This window comes from Pituophis catenifer, unplaced genomic scaffold (genome assembly GCF_029215685.1).
Source record: "Pituophis catenifer annectens isolate HBS135680 unplaced genomic scaffold, rPitCat1.0.hap2 SCAF_1, whole genome shotgun sequence".
NCBI classification, from domain to species: domain Eukaryota; kingdom Metazoa; phylum Chordata; class Lepidosauria; order Squamata; family Colubridae; genus Pituophis; species Pituophis catenifer.
The window spans coordinates 7,396,465-7,418,588 of NW_027256881.1; the positions used below are offsets into that span (position 1 = coordinate 7,396,465).

Sequence of the window (22,124 nt, forward strand, 5' to 3'; positions counted from 1 at the left end):
ACAATAAATATGTGGGAGGAAACAGATAATTGTGTGTTGGTCAAAATGGAAGTCCCATCTCAGAACTGTTAGCACAGACTGAAACATTTGATCACAGCTGACAGATTAAAATATTAATATTCCCAGTGCAGATTTATTGGGTGACCTTGGGACAGCCTTTCCCTCTCTCAGCCCAACCAACCTCACAAGGGTTGTGGTGGTTGTTGGGATAAAATGAAGGAAGGGAAGGTATGCAATGTGTGAATCTAAAGCAGGGGTGAAATCCAGCAGGTTCTGGAGAACTGATAATGGAAATTTTGAGTAGTTCGGAGAACCAGCAAATACCACCTCTGGCTGTCCCCCGAGTGGGGTGGGAATGGGGATTTTGCAGTATCCTTCCCCTGGAGTGGGGCAGGAATGGAGATTTTGCAGTATCCTTCCCCTGCCATGCCCACCAAGCCACGCCCACCAAACCACACCATGCCCAAGTCACGCCCACAGAACCGGCAGTAAAAAAAATTGAATTTCACCACTGATCTAAAGCATTTTTCACTTTTTGGATATGAAAATTACAATACGCCTCTCTACAAAATCCCATATAAGTTATCTTGGATTCTTAGAGGAAAAGGAAGATACAAATAAATTAGTGGTTTATTGATTAAATGTTATCCATTTTTCATACTTTTCAAGGTAGCATACATACAGCATTCTTTCCTTTTTGCCCCCCACAACAACCATCTTAAGTTATTTGACTACTACAGTTTTAATTTAACAAGTCATATCTCAATAAAAGTATATTGGGTTGGAATTTTAAGATGGATAGACTTCAACATTGGTGGCTGGGCCAGCTGGGGTATTGTGGGAGATGAAGTCCACACATCTTAAAAAAGGTAAAGGTTATGAAACATTGTGTTAAACCCTAGAGTAAGTAAACACAAGCCATAAACCAGCCTATCTGAGATTGAAACTGATCAATCTTAAAACTTAGCCAACACATCTTTCATGGGTTGTGCAAACCCATCTGATATGGGATTTTGGGAGAAATTAAATCCACTATGAGAGCCAATTTGGTGCAGTGGTTAAGGCTCAGGGCTCAAAACCAAAAGATCATGAATTCTAATTCTGCATTGGCCACAAAGCCAGCTGGGGTCAGTCATTCTCTCTCAGCCCTAGGAAGAAGGCAAGGGCAAACCACTTCCAAAAATGTTATCAAAAGGATTAAAGGACTAGTCCAGGCAGTCACGAGGAGTCAACACTGACTTAGAGGCATTCAAGTATATTGTTGTTGTTAGTTGCGAAGTCCTGTCCGACCCATTGCGACCCCATGGACAACGTTCCTCCAGCCCTTCCTGTCCTCTACCATCCTCTGGAGTCCATTTAAGCTCACGCCTACTGCTTAATCACTCCATCCAGCCACCGCGTTCTGTCGTCCCCTTCTTCTTTTGCCCTCAATCTTTCCCAGCATTAGGCTCTTCTCCAGTGAGTCCTTCCTTCTCATTAGGTGGCCAAAGCATTTTGAGTTTCATCTTCAGGATCTGGCCTTCTAAAGAGTAGTCATGGTTGATCTCTAGGACTGACCGGTTGGATCGCCTTGCAGTCCAAGGGACTTGCAGGAGTCTTCTCCAGCACCAGAGTTCAAAGGCCTCGATTCTTTGGTGCTCAGCCTTTCTTTTTCCAACTTTCACAGCCATACATTGCAGCTGGGAAAACCATAGCCTTGACTATACGCACTTTTTGTTGGCAGGGTGATGTCTGTTTTTTACTATGCTTCTAGATTTGTCATAGCTTTCCTAGAGTTATGAACAAGCGTCTTTTAATTTCCTTTTATTTAAGCGGCTTTTAATTTAAATTTAATTTAAATTTAATTTTTAATTTAATTTTAATTATCTTTACAAGTATATACACAATATTAAACCGGTGGTCCCTAGATTGAATACAGTTTATAAGCCATCTTTCCCCATGCATGGGTACAAACTTCAAGCTTCAGAGGCTTTATTGCCTAGAGAGGTAACGTCTCAGAGTTCAATCAGAATGGACATTAATGCCCCAATGCGTGAAAAAGGCTGCTATAACCCTAGTAAAAGAAGCTGCTTTAACCCTAGTAATAGCCTCTATTCCCCCTTTCCTTCACATAATGGATTCTCCCAACGGAGCATCTTCCCTGGTGGGCCTATCGTATTCTAACTTAATAAAAGGGGGAGCCTGAAAGAAACAAGAGATTTCACCCCGTTGAAAAAGGGGCTGAAAAAAAAGACCGAACGAGCGTCTTCTCCCCACTCCCCGCTTCACGCCCTTCACGCAGGGGCGTGGCTTGGCGGAGGATCCGCTAAGCCACGCCCCCTCTTTATAATGCTCCCCGCGCCGGCCATTTTGTCTGTCTTTCTTTTGGCTGCGAGTGGGAGAGGTTAGCGGATCTGCCTCTTATTTTAATTTTTTTTTTAAAACCCTTGTTCAGAGTCGGAGTGAAGGGCCGCTCCGTAGATGGCCAGCTTTCCTCCGAGTGTTAACGAGAAGCTCATTGGTAAGAAAGAGCCCGTTCACGGTTTTTTGTTTTTTTTAAAAAAAATGTTTCGTTGCCAGGGTTATGGTTAATAAACGGCGGGACGGTTGGGAGAAATCCGTTGGGTGTGTATAGATTGACCGACCTGTTTGAAGGGGGGGGGGGAAAGTAGCTTCATGTTGGGCAGGCTTGCTTAACGAAATCTCATTAATTTTTATTGGGGACAGTCTTCCTCCCAGGTAAGTAAGGTCGATTTTCTCCCGTCTGGCATTTTCCCGATTATTTGGTTTGCAGCTGATGTTGGTCTCGGTTTGACTCTGGGGAGACAAATAATGAGAGTCTCTAATACAGAAGTACCCAAACTTGGCAGCTTTAAGACTTGTGGACTTCAACTCCCAGAATTCTCCAGCCAGTATAGCTGAAGTCCACAAGTCTTAAAGCTGCCAGGTTTGGGGATCCCTGCTCTAATAAGTCTGGCGGGTGTCAGGTTGGGGAAGGGCAGTCTGTCTAGGGTAGCTCTTAATGGCCCTTTTTTTTTTAAAAAAGCAAAATTTTAAAAGCCTGAATATGCTGCCATATGAACAAAAGCTTCATTTTTCCTGGAAAGAAGAATGGTGCGCAATAGGAATTGTTGGGGTGTGTATTTGTATAGCATAAATGCAGATGTCAGCACTTTGATGTGTCTTAAAAGAAATACAGGTAGTCCCCGACTTATAGCAATTCCGTCACCGTTCGAATGTTACGCCGCCACTGAAAAAAAAAAAAGTGACATGACCGTTTTTGCATACTTACAACCGTTGTAGTATCCCCGTGGTCATGTGATTTACACTTGAATGCTTGATAGCTGACTCACATTTATGACGGTTGCAGTGTCCCGAAGTCAATGGGGGAAACCAGATTCACTTCCACAACCATGTTACCAATTTTACAACCGCAGTGGTTCACTTTCACAAAATGGGGGCAAAAACTCACTTAACAAATTTCTCGCTTAACATAAACATTGGGCTCCGTTGTGGTCGTAGGTTGAGGACTACCTGTAATCGGGTACAGGGAAAGAAAGCCAAGCCAAGCCGTTTGCAAGCAAAAGAAGGAGGAACTTGATGTGGGCTTGCAGGGGTGTCAGGCTGCTTCTGCCTTGATAGGAATGATCCAACCCATTTCAGAGGAATTGCATCTGGGTGGATATTGGAAGCAGCCCTACATTTATAGGGAGAAGGTTATGGTGACCCTAATAGCTCCACTGTAAAAGAATCTTTTGTTTTGCCTATTGCAGCCCTGGCCATTCTAAAAATAGTGGCTAAGGAGACTCCTCCTGACCCCTCAGTTATTTGAAGGATGTGGGTGGGTGTGATGATTGAAGGAAACATTGACAGTAGAGCCTTAGTGGTCAGAGTCAAGGGCTTGTAGTGTCTGCAGCTATAGGAAGGTAGTTCAACCATTCTCCCTTTGCACACTAAAAAGGAGATGACGTGGACTGTAGTCCCAACACGTCTGGAGAAGAGACGGTCATGCTGGGCCGTTGGGCAGATATAATTATCAAATGGAGTTTTTTAGCTGGCAAGAGGCATCTGGAGAATGAGTTGATGGTGGCCCTATTTTTGGATTGGAAGAAGGGATTGGTGGTTTTTAGGCCATCTGGAGAAACCAAGGCTGAAGAAAACAATATTAGCTGTGGTTTATACTTGGGTTCCAAATTGAAATGGAGGCGTGTGGGAGTGGACTTAGAGTCCAATCACAAGACAAGAAACATGGGAGTGGAAGTAAGGGAGAGGAAGAGGCTGGCGTCAGGGATTTGATCAAATGGGAATAAGTATCAGAAAGTTAAAGAGTGTTTATCTTTGGCTGTACTTGCATCAATAGCCTTGGTAGTACAGTGGTCTAAAGCACCCTGTTATTAACACAGCTGCCTGCAATTACTGCAGGTTTGAATCTTACCAGGCTCAAGGTTGACTCAGCCTTCCATCCTTTCTAAGGTAGGTAAAATGAGGACCCAGATTGTGGGGGCAATAAGCTGACTTTGTATAAATATACAAAAGTATGAAGGCTATTGCTTAACGCATTGTAAATCGCCCTGAGTCTCCGGAGAAGGGTGGCATATAAATCAAATTTTTTTTAAAAAAAATAGAGAATGGCAAGGCATAAAATGCTATCTTCAGCCTGCCAGTAATAGCCAGTAATACTTTGCTTGCTGTACCATGTTCGGAAGGTGGTTTTCAAAAGGTAACTGGACTTTGTTTTTTTCCTTGAGGACATTTTGCTTCTCATCCAAGAAGCTTCTTCAGTTCTGAAGAAGAGAACTGAAGAAGCTTCTTGGATGAGATGGGAAACATTTCCAAGAAGAAAACAAAGTCCAGTTACCTGTTGAAAGGCACCTTTGGGACAACCATGACCTGGATGACTAAGAATCTCCATAGACATTTGATATATCATGCATGTTCTTCCTTTCATGAATATGATTTCAATTTTCCTTTTCTAACAATTTATGTGTTCTCTATAATATGCTGTTGGCCCTTCTCAAGAAATTATAGCACACAGTACACATAAAAACAGAGGGTGCAGTTTAAAGTAACAGACTCTGATACAAGAATTCAACTGAAATGCAAATTGTGACATGTTAAAAATGAATAAATTGATTGTACCTTAGCTTTTTGATAATTTTGTTAATCTTTAAGATACCCAGAGAGACTTTAGATCTGCTGTAGCAGCCAAATCATAATTTCAGGGAGTAGGGATGAATTATCTCAGTATAGAAACAGTTACTAAAACTTCTGCATCCAATTTCACAAGTCCTTGGACGGAACAAGTTCATGCAGTTTTCAAGACTGCTTGAAAACCACAGGCACATACAGAATGCAAATTGTTTGCTTTTGTAAAATGATCTGCAAAGTGATATGGCTTTTCATTGATACGAAAGTTTTCCTTTTGACTGTATTGCTTAAATTATTAAAAGAGACTTAACTGTTTTAGATACTAAAGTTGTTTAAATTGTAGCAGTTGAATAAATAGTGTAATAAATTACTTCCCAGTTGCTACATCTAGTTTGGTCCAATGGTTAAGGTGCTAGTAGTCTAGGAGCAGGGAAACCTGGGTGTCAGGTCCTGCCTTAGGCATGAAACCACCTGGCTGGGTGATTAGGCCAGTCCCACTCGCTCTGTCTTTGGAAGATGACAAGGGCAAACCACTTCCAAAAATGGCACCCAAAACCTTCATGGATTTGACTGTGTAGTCATCAGAAGTCTCGTCTGACTCAAAGCAGCAACAACAATAAAAAAAAACCACACATAGTTTCTGATCCTCAATTGTGATATCTAACTTGTGCTGCATGTGGTAGCAGGAGGAATTGCAACTTTTTGTCCCTTGTAATTTTTGAAATGGCAAGTCATTTTCTTTCTGATATACTTCGATTCTATTCAGATTTATGTTGTTTATCATGTTTCTGACTATGATATTGTGGGTTTATATATATATATTTATATTCTGCTGTTGTGGGGAATTGTGCATGTGTAACCTGAAAATGGAATCAGATTACCCATGCCCAATTGTTCAAAACATTTAACTTCTGGTATGAAGTTATACCTGCTGAATGTCTGACAAATGATAAACTTTATTTTTTTAGGACGGTCACGGACAGTAGGAGAACTCTTAGCTCCAGCTTCTCCTTTTGATAAGAAGTGTGGCCGTGAAAACTGGACAGTTGCTTTTGCTCCAGATGGCTCCTACTTCGCTTGGTCACAAGGCCATCGCCTAGTAAAGCTTGTTCCCTGGTCTCAGTGCCTTAAGAACTTGTAAGTATGGCTGGCTTAGAAAAATCTATTTGTTTATTTGTCTGAGACCTTTTTACAGTCTTCCTATTATGGATTTTTTTTTAAATTTAAATTAAATACAATATCAGGGAAAGATAGCAAATTGAACTCAGTTATATTTTGCCTGAATATCTATATATCTATATATGTATATATGTATATATCTATATATCTATATATCTATCTATCTATCTATCTATCTATCTATCTATCTATCTATCTATATATATATATATATATATATATATATATATATAGGGCTAGATTATGGTTTGCTTAAACATAGCATATGTCTTGACACATTAACTGTAACTTAAAACCACAGTATCTAAGTCCGCATAACACATTACTGTACTTACCAAGCAACTGTGTTATGTACTACCACAGTGTTATACAGTAGTAAAACTATGCTTTAAATTTGTTGTGTCTTTTCTTGTTGGCTTCATGGGGATTACCCATTCTAACCTTCCCCACCTTTTGGTCTTCTAAATAATATTGGATAAATTCCCCATATCCCTCATGTTAGGAAAGGCTGCTCTGTTCTAAACAGAAGAGAGTATCTAATACAAGGGTGTCAAACTCGCATGGCCATGTGACATATCGTGACTTTCCCCCCCTTTGCTAAAACGGGTGGGCGTGGCCAGTGTGTCATGCATCCGGCCCGCAAGTTTGACACCCCTGATCTAATCCAATAAGCCTTAGAGAGTGGTTCCTCAAAGGATTGGTTCTTCGGCTTAATCATACTGCCTCATGATGAAGCAAGCTAGTTGTAACTCAGTGGGTTGACATTTGGGTTTGAATCTAGAAGACATGGATTAATTCTACCTTGGCCTCGATATGCCCTCTGCTTTGTTTCTGTCCAAAACAGTGGCCTGGTTCTTAGGGATAGAGAGAAAATGCTTTCTTCTAGCTAAAATTCCATCATCTTTCTTCATGTATTAAATACTGGATTGCAATATTATGGGGTGATTGATGTTAGTGTTGACTGTTGACCACCTCCATAAAGAAATGTATTTACATGAGTTTACTAGAAAACCACAATCCCTTGTCAGTGATGATCCTTCTTGATGTTCTTGGGACTTTAAAGTCCAAAGGGCTGGAATGTTATACTGGTTTATAACAGGATATTTAAATAAACGGGCATGCCTTTAGGACTTTGTTCTTGCAGAACGTTTACCCTTAATTTTTTCACCCACAGCTCATTGCACGGTGTAAAGAATTTTGCCAACTTAAATCATTCCAAGCTTTCAAGGCAGAACAGTGATGGCGACCAGAAAAACAAGCCCTGTGAGCAGGTCATAGATTGTGGCGACATCGTCTGGAGTCTTGCATTTGGATCATCGGTACCTGAGAAACAGAGTCGATGTGTGAATATAGAATGGCACCGGTTCAGATTTGGTCAAGACCAGCTTCTGTTAGCAACAGGCTTAGCCAATGGACGCATCAAAATATGGGATGCCTATACAGGTAAGGAAGGACATTTTGAGAGAGCTCATGTGTCTTGCTTTCCTTCTAAAATAACAATGAGGTTAGCCCCCTTCAGATGTTGCCATAGTACAGCTTCCACCAGCCTTACACCTACATGAGTGGGACCAGGTTATTTGACCAGTTATACCTATTACTTCTATTCAGCCCACCAGAACAAGAAGACAGGGCATGTTATAGGTCCCATTGATTGGAGATTATCATCTGGTGGGACCATGATAAAGGGCCTTTTTGGTAGTGGCCCGTTTTTTATGGAACATTCTCCTCAAGGTACATTTGCGCCCATCCCACTCTGCTGCTTTTCTGAAAGGCCTTAACGTAGATTTGTTAGCAGGCCTGGGCATCGTGAATGGTGATGGAACTAATCAAATGGCAAATTTGATTGCGTTGTCGCTGCCATTGGGAGTGGGTGGCAATGGATTTTATTATATGATGGGGTTTTTTCATTTTGTAGGCTGCCGGTAGTCACCTATATGTGAATTGGGTGGCTATACATTTGTTTAATAAATAAGTAATAAAATGCTTGCTGGTTGGAATTGAGAGGAAGCTAGTGATATCTGGAGAGAAAGATTTCTATTTTTTATTTAGAAGAGAAGCAAGAATGGTATACCATAAGTGAAAAAATTATTGTTACTTGTGAGCCACTGTTGTATGTGTTCCTTTAGTATAAATTATTTCACTTCCTGAAAAGTGCAACTGTAATTTTCGTCCAGTTTAACTTTTATTTTATCGGAATACAAGTTGATGCCCAATTCTTCAAACTTAAAATACAAACAGCATTGTGCTGCATAAACCTTAAATGTTGAACCAGTGGCTTTTGTATTAAAATCTTGAAACTGCTTGGGAGATAAGTTATCCTGGCACTTTTTTATAAAGTTTATCCAGTAGATAACTCAAGTATATTGACTTAAAAGAGGCCTGTTTGGGATCAAAGGTTTCTTTAAAAAAAACAAAATAAACATAAGTTATGTGTAATACCTCATTAGTTAAATATAGGGCCTAGAGATCAAAAGGGATATCGAAAAAGACAACCAGGGGTGGTAAAATAACTGCCTTCAAATATTTGAAGGACTGCCATAAAGGTCAGGGACAGGCAACACAGAGAAAGCGTGCAAAATAATGTGTGCACAAACTGTTCTGTACAAGCACAGCTGGTTTTGGGTGGTTGGTTCACGTAAAAGCTGTAATAAGCATGTTTGGTCTGGATAAGAGAGAAAGGGATTGTTCCTGATACAGACTGAGCTGGAATTGTCCAGCTGGGAGTGTTCATAGGGGCAGGTAGAGAGCAAGGTAAACCCAAAGTTGTGGGAGGTTGCGAAATGGTGGAGGAAAGAAATTATGATAGGAAAATTAGAGATGAGGATAAGCCAGTGAGACATATGGGTGCACCAGTCTTCTACTTTGGAAAATAATTCTGGGATTCCTGTGAGTATTTTCCCAGTCCAAATCTGGAACCACAGTAACATTTTTTTATGCTGAACGATAGCCACCCTGAATGGTTTGGCAGGACTTCTTAAAGTGATTTGTTCCATTTTGTACACATCCCTGGGATACTAAATTCACTGATGTTTGTTTTTCTACTCATCAATCTCTCTGCTCCTCCTGATTATTTAAATAGGAAACTGTTTCTAATAGGGAAAACCTCCTATTTATTGGGGAGGGGGGTTGTTGGGCCCACAGAGATCCCATTATAACAGTAGAGAATATCTTGGTCGTCTAGTTCAGGGATCTCCAACCTTGGCAACTTTAAGACTTGTGGACTTCAACTCCCAGCTTTGCTGGCTGAGGAATTCTGGGAGTTGAAGTCCACAAGTCTTAAAGTTGCCAAGATTGGAGACCCCTGGTCTAGTTCACCCTCTGATAAGTGGCTGTTTTGTAACTGGCTATGGCTAACATGCCAGCCATTTTATGAATAAGCAAGTTTTCTCAGGCAGCCATTTTGTGAAAATGCCCACCTCATGCTAACAGAACTCAAAGTGTATATAGAATGGCTACCCATCCCTGCTGGAGCAAACTTGTCTTGTGTGGCAACATGGATGGACAGTCTTTTGGGGGTCAAGCCTGTATTTTAATTATAAAATTTTGGGAATTCTCCAAAGGTTCTAGGCTTATTTTGGAGAGTGAGAATTCTGGAGGCTGAGGGTAAAATAGATACACTTTGTTTCTCAAAGGCTCAGTACAATAATTTATTCCCTATTTTGGCTAAAGAATGTAGAAAGTTATACTATCTAAAATCTTTTTTTTTTTGTCACAGAATTTACAGGGCACTTGAGCCAAAACTTCACATGCATTTAAAACTTCCTATATTAATATTATAAAACATAAAATAACACTCAATTGTTTGCAGGCAGAGACAATATAAAAATTTGGGTCTCATGGCATTGGATGCTACAATTACTTTTCAAGATTTATAAATGTATATGAATTATATATCTGCACCTCTATAACTGTCTGGTTTGGTTCTGCAACCCAACAAGACAGACACAGACTTCAGAGGATAATTAGAACTGCAGGAAAAACAATTGCTACCAACCTGCCTTCCATTGAGGACCTGTGTACTGCACGAGTCAAAAAGAGGGCTGTGAAAATATTTATAGACCCCTCATACCGTAGACATAAACTGTTTCAACTCCTACCCTCAAAACAACGCTATAGAGCACTGCACACCAGAACAACTAGACAACAGTTTTTTCCCGAACACCATCACTCCGCTAAACAAATAATTTCCCTCAACACTATCAAACTATTTACTAAATCTGCACTACTATTAATAATCTCATCGTTCCCACCACCCATCTCCTTCCACTTATGACTGTAACTTTCTTGCATGTATCCTTACGATTTATACTGATATTGTTTCCTGATTGCTTGTTTGTACCCTATGACTATTATTAAGTGTTGTACCTTATGATTCTTGATGAACGTATCTTTTATGTACACTGAGAGCATATGCACCAAGACAAATTCCTTGTGTGTCCAATCACACTTGGCCAATAAAAAAATTCTATTCTATACATTCAAAGTAATAATAGAGAAAGGAAAACTATTACAGCTTCTCAATTTAAAACCGTCTCAAGAGCTGCAATAATTTCATAGGATGATCTTTGTCCTCTGCCTTAACTATGGAATATCAAGCACATAGTCATAAGTGCAATTTGAAGAGTAAAATGCATTTTTCCAACAGGGAAGCTCCTCCTTAACTTAATGGATCATACTGAAGTTGTCAGACACTTGACTTTTGCCCCTGATGGCAGCCTGATACTAGTATCGGCCTCAAGAGATAAAACATTACGAGTGTGGGACCTCAAGGATGATGGTATGTTTTCGGGAAAGGGACAACTGTATTATAGAGTCACCAAAATCTTGGGTGTTCTAATTCTCCTAGAAGTCACTACTGTTGTAATACAACAAATATACCACAAATTGCTATACTAACTTAAATTAAAATTAAGGCATAGCCCTTTTTGGTTTGTACCTTGTAGCATGCTTCTTAAAGATTACATGTGGTCCTTGGCAGGAAATACATTACAGATCCTTTTACTACAAGGGATAATAAAAGATCAGGGAGCCATTTATTCAGTAACAGCAGCATGTTCTAAATCAAGGGGTGCCAAACTCATGTCATCACGGCGTCGTCACATGATGTATCGGGACTTTTTCCCCTTTCCGGGGGCGGGGCCAGCACGTGACGCATCTGGCCTGCGGGTCACGAGTTTGACACCCCTGTTCTAAATCAATTGAATGGAATTTTGAAATTATGTTCTGCACCTGTGAAACCCACCCTGGTTCAACCTCAGATGTATTGAAATTTGACTCCCTACTTGTAGGGAAGTTGCTACAATTCATTTTTAAAAGTCGTTGCTGCTTATTAAATGGCACCACTTTCTTGGTGAGAAGATGGAAAGCTGATAATTTTTTTTTCTATTCACTTTAAAGAATGACCAATGTCCTGCTACCATCAGGAACATGATAAGTTAAGATATATTATGAATATAATACAAGATGATATATTCCCCAATAATATAACACTTTTTTTGGATTTTTTATCATTTTTACTTGGTTGTGGTGTTGGAATTTTTTTAAGTGGGCAGTTTAATTTAGTTTAACTTTGGGCAGGCAAAGAACGGTGGGAATTACATAGACAAAGCCCCAAATCACTATAATTCAGAGAGTGATTGATACCAATCCATTTTCTTCTCTAATTTTCCAGGAAATATGATGAAAGTATTAAGAGGACACCCAAACTGGGTGTATAGCTGTGCTTTTTCTCCTGATTCTTCCATCCTCTGCTCTGTGGGAACCAATAAAACAGTAGGTATCAAAGTTTCATGATCTTCAGCGTGTATTTCAGTTGTGAGCAAAGAATAATTTGGAATCTTAAAATAAAAATATGTTTGTGCTTGGCGTCATGCTGCTTTGATGATGATGTGAGGATTTGCATGACCAAAATATTTACAGTAATTAGCATAAGGTTGCTCAGTTAGGTGTTACTGAGCTGACACTGCATTGCTTTTAGATTCAGAGAAAATGAATCTCTGCATGTCTCCATCTGTTCCATAATTTTTTACAAATAAAATACAAATTCCGGTTTAAGAAGAAATGGTTTTAATATTAATAGAAATACATGTTTTGTTCTTGGTGCCTCTTATATTTTCCTCCTAAAGCCTGGGCTGCTCTCCTATTTAATAATACAATAGCCTGTTCACCGCCCTGAGTCCTTCGGGAGTAGGGCGGTATATAAATTTAATTAAACATAAACAAACATAAACATAAACATTCCTGGTTGGTATTTAACTACAAGCAATCCTTGTGCCTTGTAAAGAGCTAGTATGATATGTTTTAAATAAAACTGCAATGCCCTGCTTCAAAGTTCAGAATTAAGTTAATTTTCAACATTAAGGGGCCTTCTCCAACCTGATTCTCTCCAGATGTTCTTTAACGTGGATAGTCCAGTCAAGATGGCAAATGGTCAGTGATGCTATTGGAAAAACATCTTGAGAGGCTCAGGTTCTGAAGACTGGAAGTTGTAGAAACTAGCTTGGGAGGGAAGCCATTAGTTTTAATCAGGGGGACTAAGTTTTGAGAAGCATATGTGAGACTGAGTTTCTTATATATACCATAATAAATTCCAGATTGAACTCATTTACGGGTGGGCAACTTGTGTCTCCTGAGGCTTATTTATATGGTGTCAAGAGTTTTGTTGGGATCGGGAATTCTACATTTCCTGCAAAAAGTTAAAAATTTCTAAAATGAATGGTTGGCTCTAAGCCTGGAAAAATAATGAGTAAAATCCAAGGGTTGCAATGAACTGGGAGGATGGCCCAGATTCACTTTCGTAAAGCTTTTGGGTTAAAAGTTTCTTTTTTTAAAAAAACATCCCGTTTAAAACAAAAATATAAAAAGAGTTTGGGGTGTGGTTTTGTATCCTACTTCAGAGCCACCGCTTCAGAATTGATTTTATGCCATCGCATAATTGCCCAGCTTTTAATTACAGACTTACCCCAGCCAAATTCTTGCAAAAAGAATGTTTTGGCTTTGGGTGGGTGCTGCGGCTATTAGTCGACTTTTAAATTCTTCTGCAGTGGCCTTCAGCGTTGACCAAGTTGTCCATCCTCTGGGCTAGCAAGAATCCTGGTTTCAGCTTAGCAGCTTAGCCAGGTTAGCATGGTGGGGGGTTGGGGGAGAACATATTTTAATATTATGAAGCAGCGGCATAGAGAGGGCAGACTAGTCAGTAAAGTCTTAAACAGAACAGATGTGGATGTATGCCTTGATCTTTTAGGCTGTGTGTTTTCCATAAGCTTCTTGCTTTCCCTGTCACAGGTGGTGGCAGCAATATTGGTGTGATTGAGGGTAAGCTGGCACCACTCAGACAAGCGCACAATGGTGTTAGCTGGGCAGAAAGATTGGCACCTCCGGCTACCAGGCTGGAGGCGAACTTTACCATAGGACGAAGTAACCTTGCATTCGGCTGCAGGGTGTACTGTACGTACGCAGGTGCTGGTTGATGTCCACCTTCTGCTTTTTTTTCCCCCTTTCTTTTCTTTTTTATTTTCTCATTGGTGAGAGCCACTGACTCCTTTTTAAAGAAAAAAAAACCTATCAACTTTAATGTTTTAGTTTTCCATTCCTACGGAATGTTGGAGTCTATTAACTTTGAGGCAATTGTCAGTTTACTGTAGCTGATTTAACAAAGTTTTGTTATAGTAACATAACAGAGACTTAAAGAACTTACTTGTTCTACATATTATGCACAAATTCATGTTGTGCGATCGTATGTTTAAAAACTCTGCTTAGTGTTAAGGCTCAGAGTGATTTACAATATATATTTTGTGTTATTAAAATAACAACCACAACCCATCTTCTGTGCAGATTTGTTTTCATTGCTAGACTGTTGATAATACACAGAAGTGTGTAGTATAAATTTGATAGATTCTCCCAGACGTGCTTAAAATCACCGCAATGTGACAAAAATTATTTAAATGCACGTGAACTCTATTTGAGTCATGCCTGCCAGTAGAAATGCTTATTTATTGAAACCTTATTTAAGGAAAGAGCCTGGCAATAATGTTTGATTTTTATGCTTAAAAGTAAGCTTAAAATGTCCATACTTTTAATAACTTGGATTAATTTTTGTTTTTGCCAAGTCATGTCATTTGGCTGTGACAATACCTGTTTTTGCTTGCAGTATCTGTTTCTCTTCCTAGGCTGTCGTTGGCGATCCAAGCCTCTTGTAAACAAGTGGTCTTAAACTCACAGGGAATTCCACGGGAGTAACAATATGTTAACCTTCCTTTTTTTTTCTGTCTGTATATTTCTTAAATTTGGGGTAGATAATTGAACAGAATGGGGATGTTAGTACTTTAACCCTATTACGGTTATTTTAAAAGTAGATAAATATTACATGCCTTTCAGTTAAGAGCCCTACACTGTTAAATTTCCACTTGACACTTATCTTTATATATTATTGGCTTACAATACGAATAACACTTAACATGTTAGCATTGCATGTATACTTTAATTTCTGTAATTCTGAATACGACACTGAGCATATTCTTTAATTTTAGTAGTTCATCATGCTTGGCCTTTAATTTTAATTCCAAGTACTAGTACAAAGATCTGGGGTGGGGGAGGGGTGGGCTGGGTGAAAATGCTTCCCCTGGAATTGAGCAGAACTATAACATGGCCTTGTTTTGATTACAGGTATTGCTTTGGAATATGGATAAATACACCCTCATCCGAAAACTGGAGGGGCATCACCACGATGTTGTAGCCTGTGAGTTTTCCCCTGATGGAGCCTTGCTGGCTACTGCATCTTACGACACCCGCGTCTATATCTGGGACCCCCATATTGGAGCAATATTGATGGAGTTTGGGTAAGCCTGTGCCTTGGTCTGGTCCACTCTTTCTTAACTTTGGCAGCTTCAAGATGTATGAACTTCAACTCCCAGAATTCCCCAATCAGCATGGGTAGGCGCAAAGCAATGACAGCAGGGGAACAATAGGGGTGTGTTCAATTTTATTCATGCAGAATGGATTTTCCTCTTCTTTTTCCATCTTGAGATTCTCTGTACCCCAGACACACACACACACACACACACACACACACACACACACACCCACACCCCACATCCCACCCCTCTCTCTGGGCAATTTGGAAACACCTATAAACACTGATAGAAGGGATGCGGTGGCTCAGTGGCTAAGACACTGAATTTATCAAAAGGTCGGCAGTTCAGCAGTTCGAATCCCTAGTGCCACATAATGGAGTGAGCTCCTGTTACTTGTCCCAGCTTCTGCCAACCTAGCAGTTCGAAAGCCCGTAAAAAATGCAAGTAGAAAAATAGGGACCACCTTTGATGGGAAGGTAACAGCGTTCTGTGCGCCTTTGGCGTTTAGTCATGCCGGCCACATGACCACGGAGTCGTCTTCGGACAGCGCTGGCTCTTCGGCTTTGAAACAGAGATGAGCACCGCCCCCTAGAGTCCAGAACAACTAGTACACATGTGCGAGGGGAACCTTTACCTTTATAAACACTGATGGCTGCTTCTTATGGGGCAGCAGTGGGAAGCATTTTTGAGATCAAAAGAATATAGGAAAGCTCTGGCTCATCTTGGAGACTTAGGATTCTGCGAACTGTTAAAGTACTAGTACAAAGTGTTAAAACTATTGTAATTTATTGACTTCTGAATATCAATACAGGTGATACTCAAAGTATAACAGTTTAGTGACAAGTTACAACAGCACTAAAAAACCTGTCTTATGACCATTTTTCACTCTTATAAACATTGCAGTATGGTCATGATTTCATGATCAATATGCTTGGCAACTGACTCATATTTATGACGGTGGCAATGTCCCTGGGTCACGTGATCACCTTCTGACAAGCAAAGTTAATGAGGAACCCAGATTCACTTTACAACCGTGCTGCTAATTTAACAATGACAGTTATTCACTTAACAACTGTGGCAAAAAAGTAAAATGGGGCAAAACTCACTTAACAAATGTCTCGCTTAACAACATAAATTTTGGGCTCAATAATTATTTCTAAGTCAAGGACTACCTGTGTGTCATGCGGCGCATTGCTTTAAACTAGTCTACACCTTCTAGGTTGTTGAGTAGTCCTAAAATGCTTTTGAAAAAAAAATCTTCCTTTTTGAAAATAATAAACAGAATGCTAATTTAACTGTTGGCTTCTGTCCAAGCAGATTGAAAAAGGAGAGATTTTGGAAATGCAATTCTGCAATTGAAGCTGGGAGAGCTTCATAGATCTTCCTTCATTCTCTGGCACTTAGTCACAGATCCCAGGGACCCCTGTTGTAGATCTTAAAGATGAAATAAAATGCAACTGCTTCCAAAACTTTGATATAAAGTTTCATTTTTGTCCACAGGCATCTGTTTCCCCCTCCAACTCCAATATTTGCTGGAGGAGCCAATGACCGTTGGGTCAGATCTGTATCTTTCAGTCATGACGGACTGCATATTGCAACACTTGCTGATGATAAGTACGTATATATTGAAGCGTGCTGGATTATGCTAGTTCTTGCTGGTCGAGAAAATAATCTTGTTCGGTAAACCCTGGCATTGGTTCATTTAAGTGGATGAGAAAAATACGGCCCTAACTGCCATTAAAGATGATCCATGATAATCAGATTAAAATATAATCATTTATTTATAATTTATTTTCTACAGCGGCTGCCTGAGTAGTAACTGAGCCAGAGGCAAGATAATGTCAAGTATAATCAGCAAGAAAGGCAAATATCTCAAATGATTTTTTTTTAAAAAAAGCCAAAGTTAGGTTTTAAAAATGCTTTTAAAGCTCTCTTAAAAATCAAGAAAGAATGTCAAGGAGAGGATTTAATAAATGTTGATCCTTGCTGTCATAGAATGGATTCGCCTTGTATCCTAATCAGCCATGCTTGGGAAAGTTGTGGGATAATCTAGATCAGGGGTGGGGAACCATGGCCCCTTTATGACCTGTTGAACTTCAACTCCCAGAATTCCAGAGCATGCTTTCTATCAGAAAGTGCAGCCCATTCAGGAAATAAAATAGAACTGTGATGATTCAGTGACTATGGTCAGCCCTGAGTAATCATTAAGTGTCAAAGGTTAATTCATATTAGAAAGGAAAAGGGAAAAAAACCTGTAAAAAGTTTAATGAAGTGCAACGCATAATGTAGCAGCTTTATATATATGTGTCGGACATTTCTGTCTGCTAACAGATGCTTGAAAATAGTCTGTGCCCTCTGGAGTTCAGCTAGTAAGGAAACCATAGAATAACCTGCCATTGTAATAAGAGCAGATGAGGGCCTGAAAGATCTGGTTCATCACACCTAAAAGTACAATTGCAATCTTTCACTGGGATTTGTGTTGGTTGGCAACATGCTATATTAGAGCTTGCCAGGGAGAATACTCTCAATTTCATGGTCTCCAGGGAAAGAAAGATAAGTCCGAGCCTTTTGTCTTCTTTTAAGGCTTTCCAGAGATACAGCTGAATAGAAATCCCAAAGGTGCTTTTTTCCAAAAGGCAATGGGACTCTCTTAGTTTTTTCCTTTCTTGAAAATTTTTTGTGGCTCATCCAAGCTTCTTCAGTTCTAACCGATTGGTCATTTAGAATTGAAGAAGCTTCTTGGATGAGGAGCAAAATGTTTTCAAGGAAGAAAAAAATCCAAGAAAATCCAGTTGCCTTTTGAAAAAAGCGCCTTCGGGACAACCATGACCTAAATGATTGAGAATCTCCATAGAGTCTAGACCAGGGGTGTCAAACTCCATTTCATTGAGGACCGTATCGGCTGTGGTTGGCCTCGCGGGGGGGGGGGGTGGCCAACTGGGTGGGCATGGCCAGCTTGACACCACTCCCCAAACTGTTGCCATGTTTCCTCTTCGCACTGGGTAGAACCACATTGGCCCCGCGGGCTGGATCCGACCACATTGTGGGCCAAATCTGGTCTGTGGGCCTTGTGTTTGACACCCCGGGACAGTTGAGTAAAAAATGCATAAAATGGATAAGGCAAGATTTGGCCATGAACATACTGAAGTCTAGAATGCTATTCTTAAATAAGACAATTGGGTACCTCATAATTTGGCAGTGGCCAATTGTAGTTGCATACTTCACAAAATGACCCTTAAATGGGTTTGAGGTACAAAGGGGACAGTCCCTTGGCCACCTCTAAAACTGTGTGGAAGCATGAGACTTCATGCACAGGAACAAAAATGAGCCTGAATGTTCTGTTTCAGCAAGAAATACAATTTCCCCTTTGCTCCTATAAAGGGTGTACATTATTTTGGATTGCTGCTGAGTTCAATGGTTGCATTTGCATGTTATGGGAAGCCAATTGTTTGTTTGCCTTTGGATGGATATTTTGCATAAACCAGTTATTGTGGTTTAAATATCAGGCATCAGCCCTCCCAGGTAGACCAGACCAGGAAAACAAAGTATATAAGCCAATACCACTTTCATTATAAGGTTTTAATGAACAAAATCTTGCAAATCTGAATGTGTTTCCTCCCTTCCTCTCTTTATCTTTATATTAGAACTAGGAAGGATCTTGTCTGAGGCGCTTGTTTGGGTTACAGTTCTGGCCTGGACTCAAAACTATTTTTACAGTTTGCATCCAGTTGGCTAATTCAAAGCCACACCCAAGCTGTATTTATGTTTCTTCATAGGTCCTCAGTTCCTTTGAGAATCCCCTGGAAGCCATCTGAGGCATGGGATAAGCAAAACTGTTTGCCAGAGATATCTCAATCAGGCCTCTTAATTTGTCTGCTGCTGTTTCTTTCAGGCTGGTTCGGTTCTGGAGAATTGATGAGGATTACCCTGTGCAAGTTGCACCTTTAAAGAATGGACTTTGCTGTGCCTTTTCTACTGATGGCAGTGTTTTAGCTGCTGGGTAAGGAGACTTTGCAAGAGAAAATATTATACATTTACAATTACTTACTCTGTTGTTGGTCTGTCTGTCTGTTCATTTGACTTTTATCCAGCTTTTATTTACAAGTAATTCAAGACGATAAACATACATGATATTCCTTCCTGTTCCTGCTTTCCCCATCACAACAACGCAGTGGGTTGAGAGTGAGTGACTGGACCAACGATTTTAACTTATTTGTTAGCTGTAGATCCCACCTTTATACCCTCGGGGAACCCAGCACAGAATACAAAGCATGCCCACCTGCCAGGTCCTTTTCTGACCCCATAAAATCAAACAGGCTCTGTTGTGCCCTTGCAAGTTTGAAGGGCATCCCTCAGCCAAGATTGGCAATCTCTCAGAATTTGGCTATTTTTTAAAAAAGTATTTTGGTATCACAGAAATTGCATAATCATTAGCTGGGGGATATTAATAACCTTGGCAGCAGACGAGTTAGATGGTTTTTCTGGATCCAACTCACTGTCCTCTAGAAAGAGTTAAGAAACCATGTATGTCTGTATCTATGTATGTAATATTTTGTATTTCTAGATCGTCCTTCTCAAAGAGGAGCCCTGGGTAGTTTACAGTACAATACAAAATAGCATATAAGATTAGAATTAAAATATTGAGGTTCATTTAGGATTTAAAAACTTAAAATTATAAGATTATAAAACTACAGCAATTTCAAAAGGTCACCAAATTCCAAGAAGGCAATCTAACTGTTAAAAGTTGATCAATAAAGACAGAGGGAGGGCTCTCGTGGCACCAAGCAGCCCCATGATTGGATGGTCTTTTGTGCCTCCCACGCAAGTCCGCAGAGCCAAATTTTGACTCCTTAATGGAAAACCAGGAAGGGGGGGGGAGGCTGTCTCACCTCCGGGGAAAGGATATTCCATAGGGGAAGGCTCTCTTTCTAGACCCCACCAGTTGGATTTTTTGACTGGTTTACAACATACCTTCCCTGCCTTATTAAGTGGGACAGGCTGATACAATAGGGCAAAGCCAGTTTTATAAGAAGTCTGGCCCTATGCCATGTAGGGCTTTATGGGTGATGTCCAACATCTTGAATTAGACCTGGAAGCAAAACAGCACCCAATGCAGTTCACAGAGCAAGGGTGTTATTGCGCCCGTCTTTGGGCACCCAACATAGCCACACTTTGCGCTCATACTGGCTGGTGAATTCTGGGAGATGAAGTCCAACATCTTAAACTTGCCACAGTCAAGAAACATTGCTCCATAGAGATTGGATTCCATCCCCCCAGTTGAGGATGAGGATTGCACTCTGTACGACAGCTAGTATTCCTTGGAGAAAAAGCAAATGCACGGCACTTAATTTATTTCTGTATGGGTTTTTTTTCCTCCCCCACAGAACACAGGACGGAAGTGTGTATTTCTGGACCTCTCCCAAACACATTCCCAGCCTCCAGCATTTGTGTCGGATGGCTGTCAGACGGGTGATGCCTACAAGAAAAGTGGAGACCCTGCCTGTTCCTTCAGCCATCATCTCTTTCCTTTCCTACCGGAGTTAGAAAAACAATCGGGAATGAATAAAAGAGCATCAGGCTTTTTAAAGCCCTTTGAGCTTCAGTGGTCCACAGGTTTTATACATGGCTTTATTTCCTGAGACTAGATAATCAAGTTCCCAAATATGGACCACTTTGAATTTGTAAAGGTATTATTTATAGAAAAACATCAAGAGTAGGTATGTGTCCCGAAGTTGTGGAATAGCTTTTTCAAAAGAAAGCTCTTAACTGTGAAACCTTGTACATAATTGGATGTAAGCTGCTATGTGCTATCCATGTATATCTTTTGAGATTGCTTTTTTTAACTAGTGTGTAGTAGGCATGGACAGACAGGAGTCCATGTGTATATAAGTGTGTGCATGAGGGTATATTCACAGTGTAAAAGCCTCTGAGACTCACCAGTGTTTGCCTCTTTTCCTCCAGATGTAAGAACCATTATACCAACTTGCACAATACATCCAGCCCATACATTCATGTGTCTGTTGTCTCCGGAGCCACCAGCAAAATCGGTGCTGTGTAAAATAAGACAGTCATTCTCATGTTTGATAATCGCTGGCAAAATCTTGAGCAGCTTTTGTCATGTACATTAAGTGAGCTATACAAAGCCGACCCTGCATTGTTCATCTTACAATAAGGATGGACAACTATGGCCCCTTTATGGCCTGTGGACTTCAGTTCCCAGAATTCCTGAGCCAGCATAGCTCAGGAACACCATAGCTGGCTCAGGAATTCTGGGAATTGAAGTCCACAGGCCATAAAGGGGCCATAGTTGCCCATCCCTGATCTTACAAGGTAGAAACGGGGAATTTTCTTGAAGCCCCCAACACAGGATGGACAGTTCATTTAGCAGGGATATCTCCTTTCCCAAGGAGGCCTTAATTTTGCAGCGAAAGTTTGTTTGGGAGCATGTGAGGTCCTTAAACTTTCGAATTCCTGCCTGAAGACATCCAATAAATGAGCTATCCACAAGTTTTCTTTTTCATTATCCTGTGAGGCTTTGTCATATCAAGGCAAAATGCTAGGTGAACTACCAAAGACAAACAACTTAGTTTTTCCTAGCTTTTGCCTTCAGTTTATCATCTGGACATGCAGATACAAAGAATGTATGCATTGCTTAAAATGCCTGACTATATTTTGTTTGAATTTTTTTGATATGTATATTAAATCATTGTACAAAAAAAAAATCAGAATTCAAAGGCTGGTTATTTACATGTGGAGAGAATAAGGAAGGATTTAAAGATATGTGCAATTTGTGTTATAACCAAAGATAATTACTTTGAAGGTACCAACCACCATTATGTGTTTTTAAAGGACAAATGCTATTTTAGACTGGATAAGCAGAAATGTAATTTCCCAATCCTAAAGATTGTGTCAGTGTTCCAAAAGATGGCTTCTAGGTCTGACAGATTGATTTTCTTCTACTTCTTT

At 40.2% G+C, this 22,124-nt stretch overlaps 1 protein-coding gene across 1 annotated transcript; it reads left to right on the forward strand.

The window, feature by feature from the left end:
• The first annotated feature begins 2,380 nt into the window (after positions 1-2,380).
• Positions 2,381-21,890, forward strand: WSB1 (WD repeat and SOCS box containing 1). The gene is made up of 9 exons (XM_070932038.1): positions 2,381-2,500; positions 6,096-6,264; positions 7,481-7,749; positions 10,952-11,083; positions 11,978-12,078; positions 14,971-15,143; positions 16,659-16,772; positions 19,051-19,158; positions 20,543-21,890. Exons 1-9 carry the CDS (start codon positions 2,461-2,463, stop codon positions 20,700-20,702), a joined length of 1,266 nt encoding a protein of 421 aa, XP_070788139.1. The 5' UTR covers positions 2,381-2,460; the 3' UTR covers positions 20,703-21,890.
• Positions 21,891-22,124: the final 234 nt, after the last annotated feature.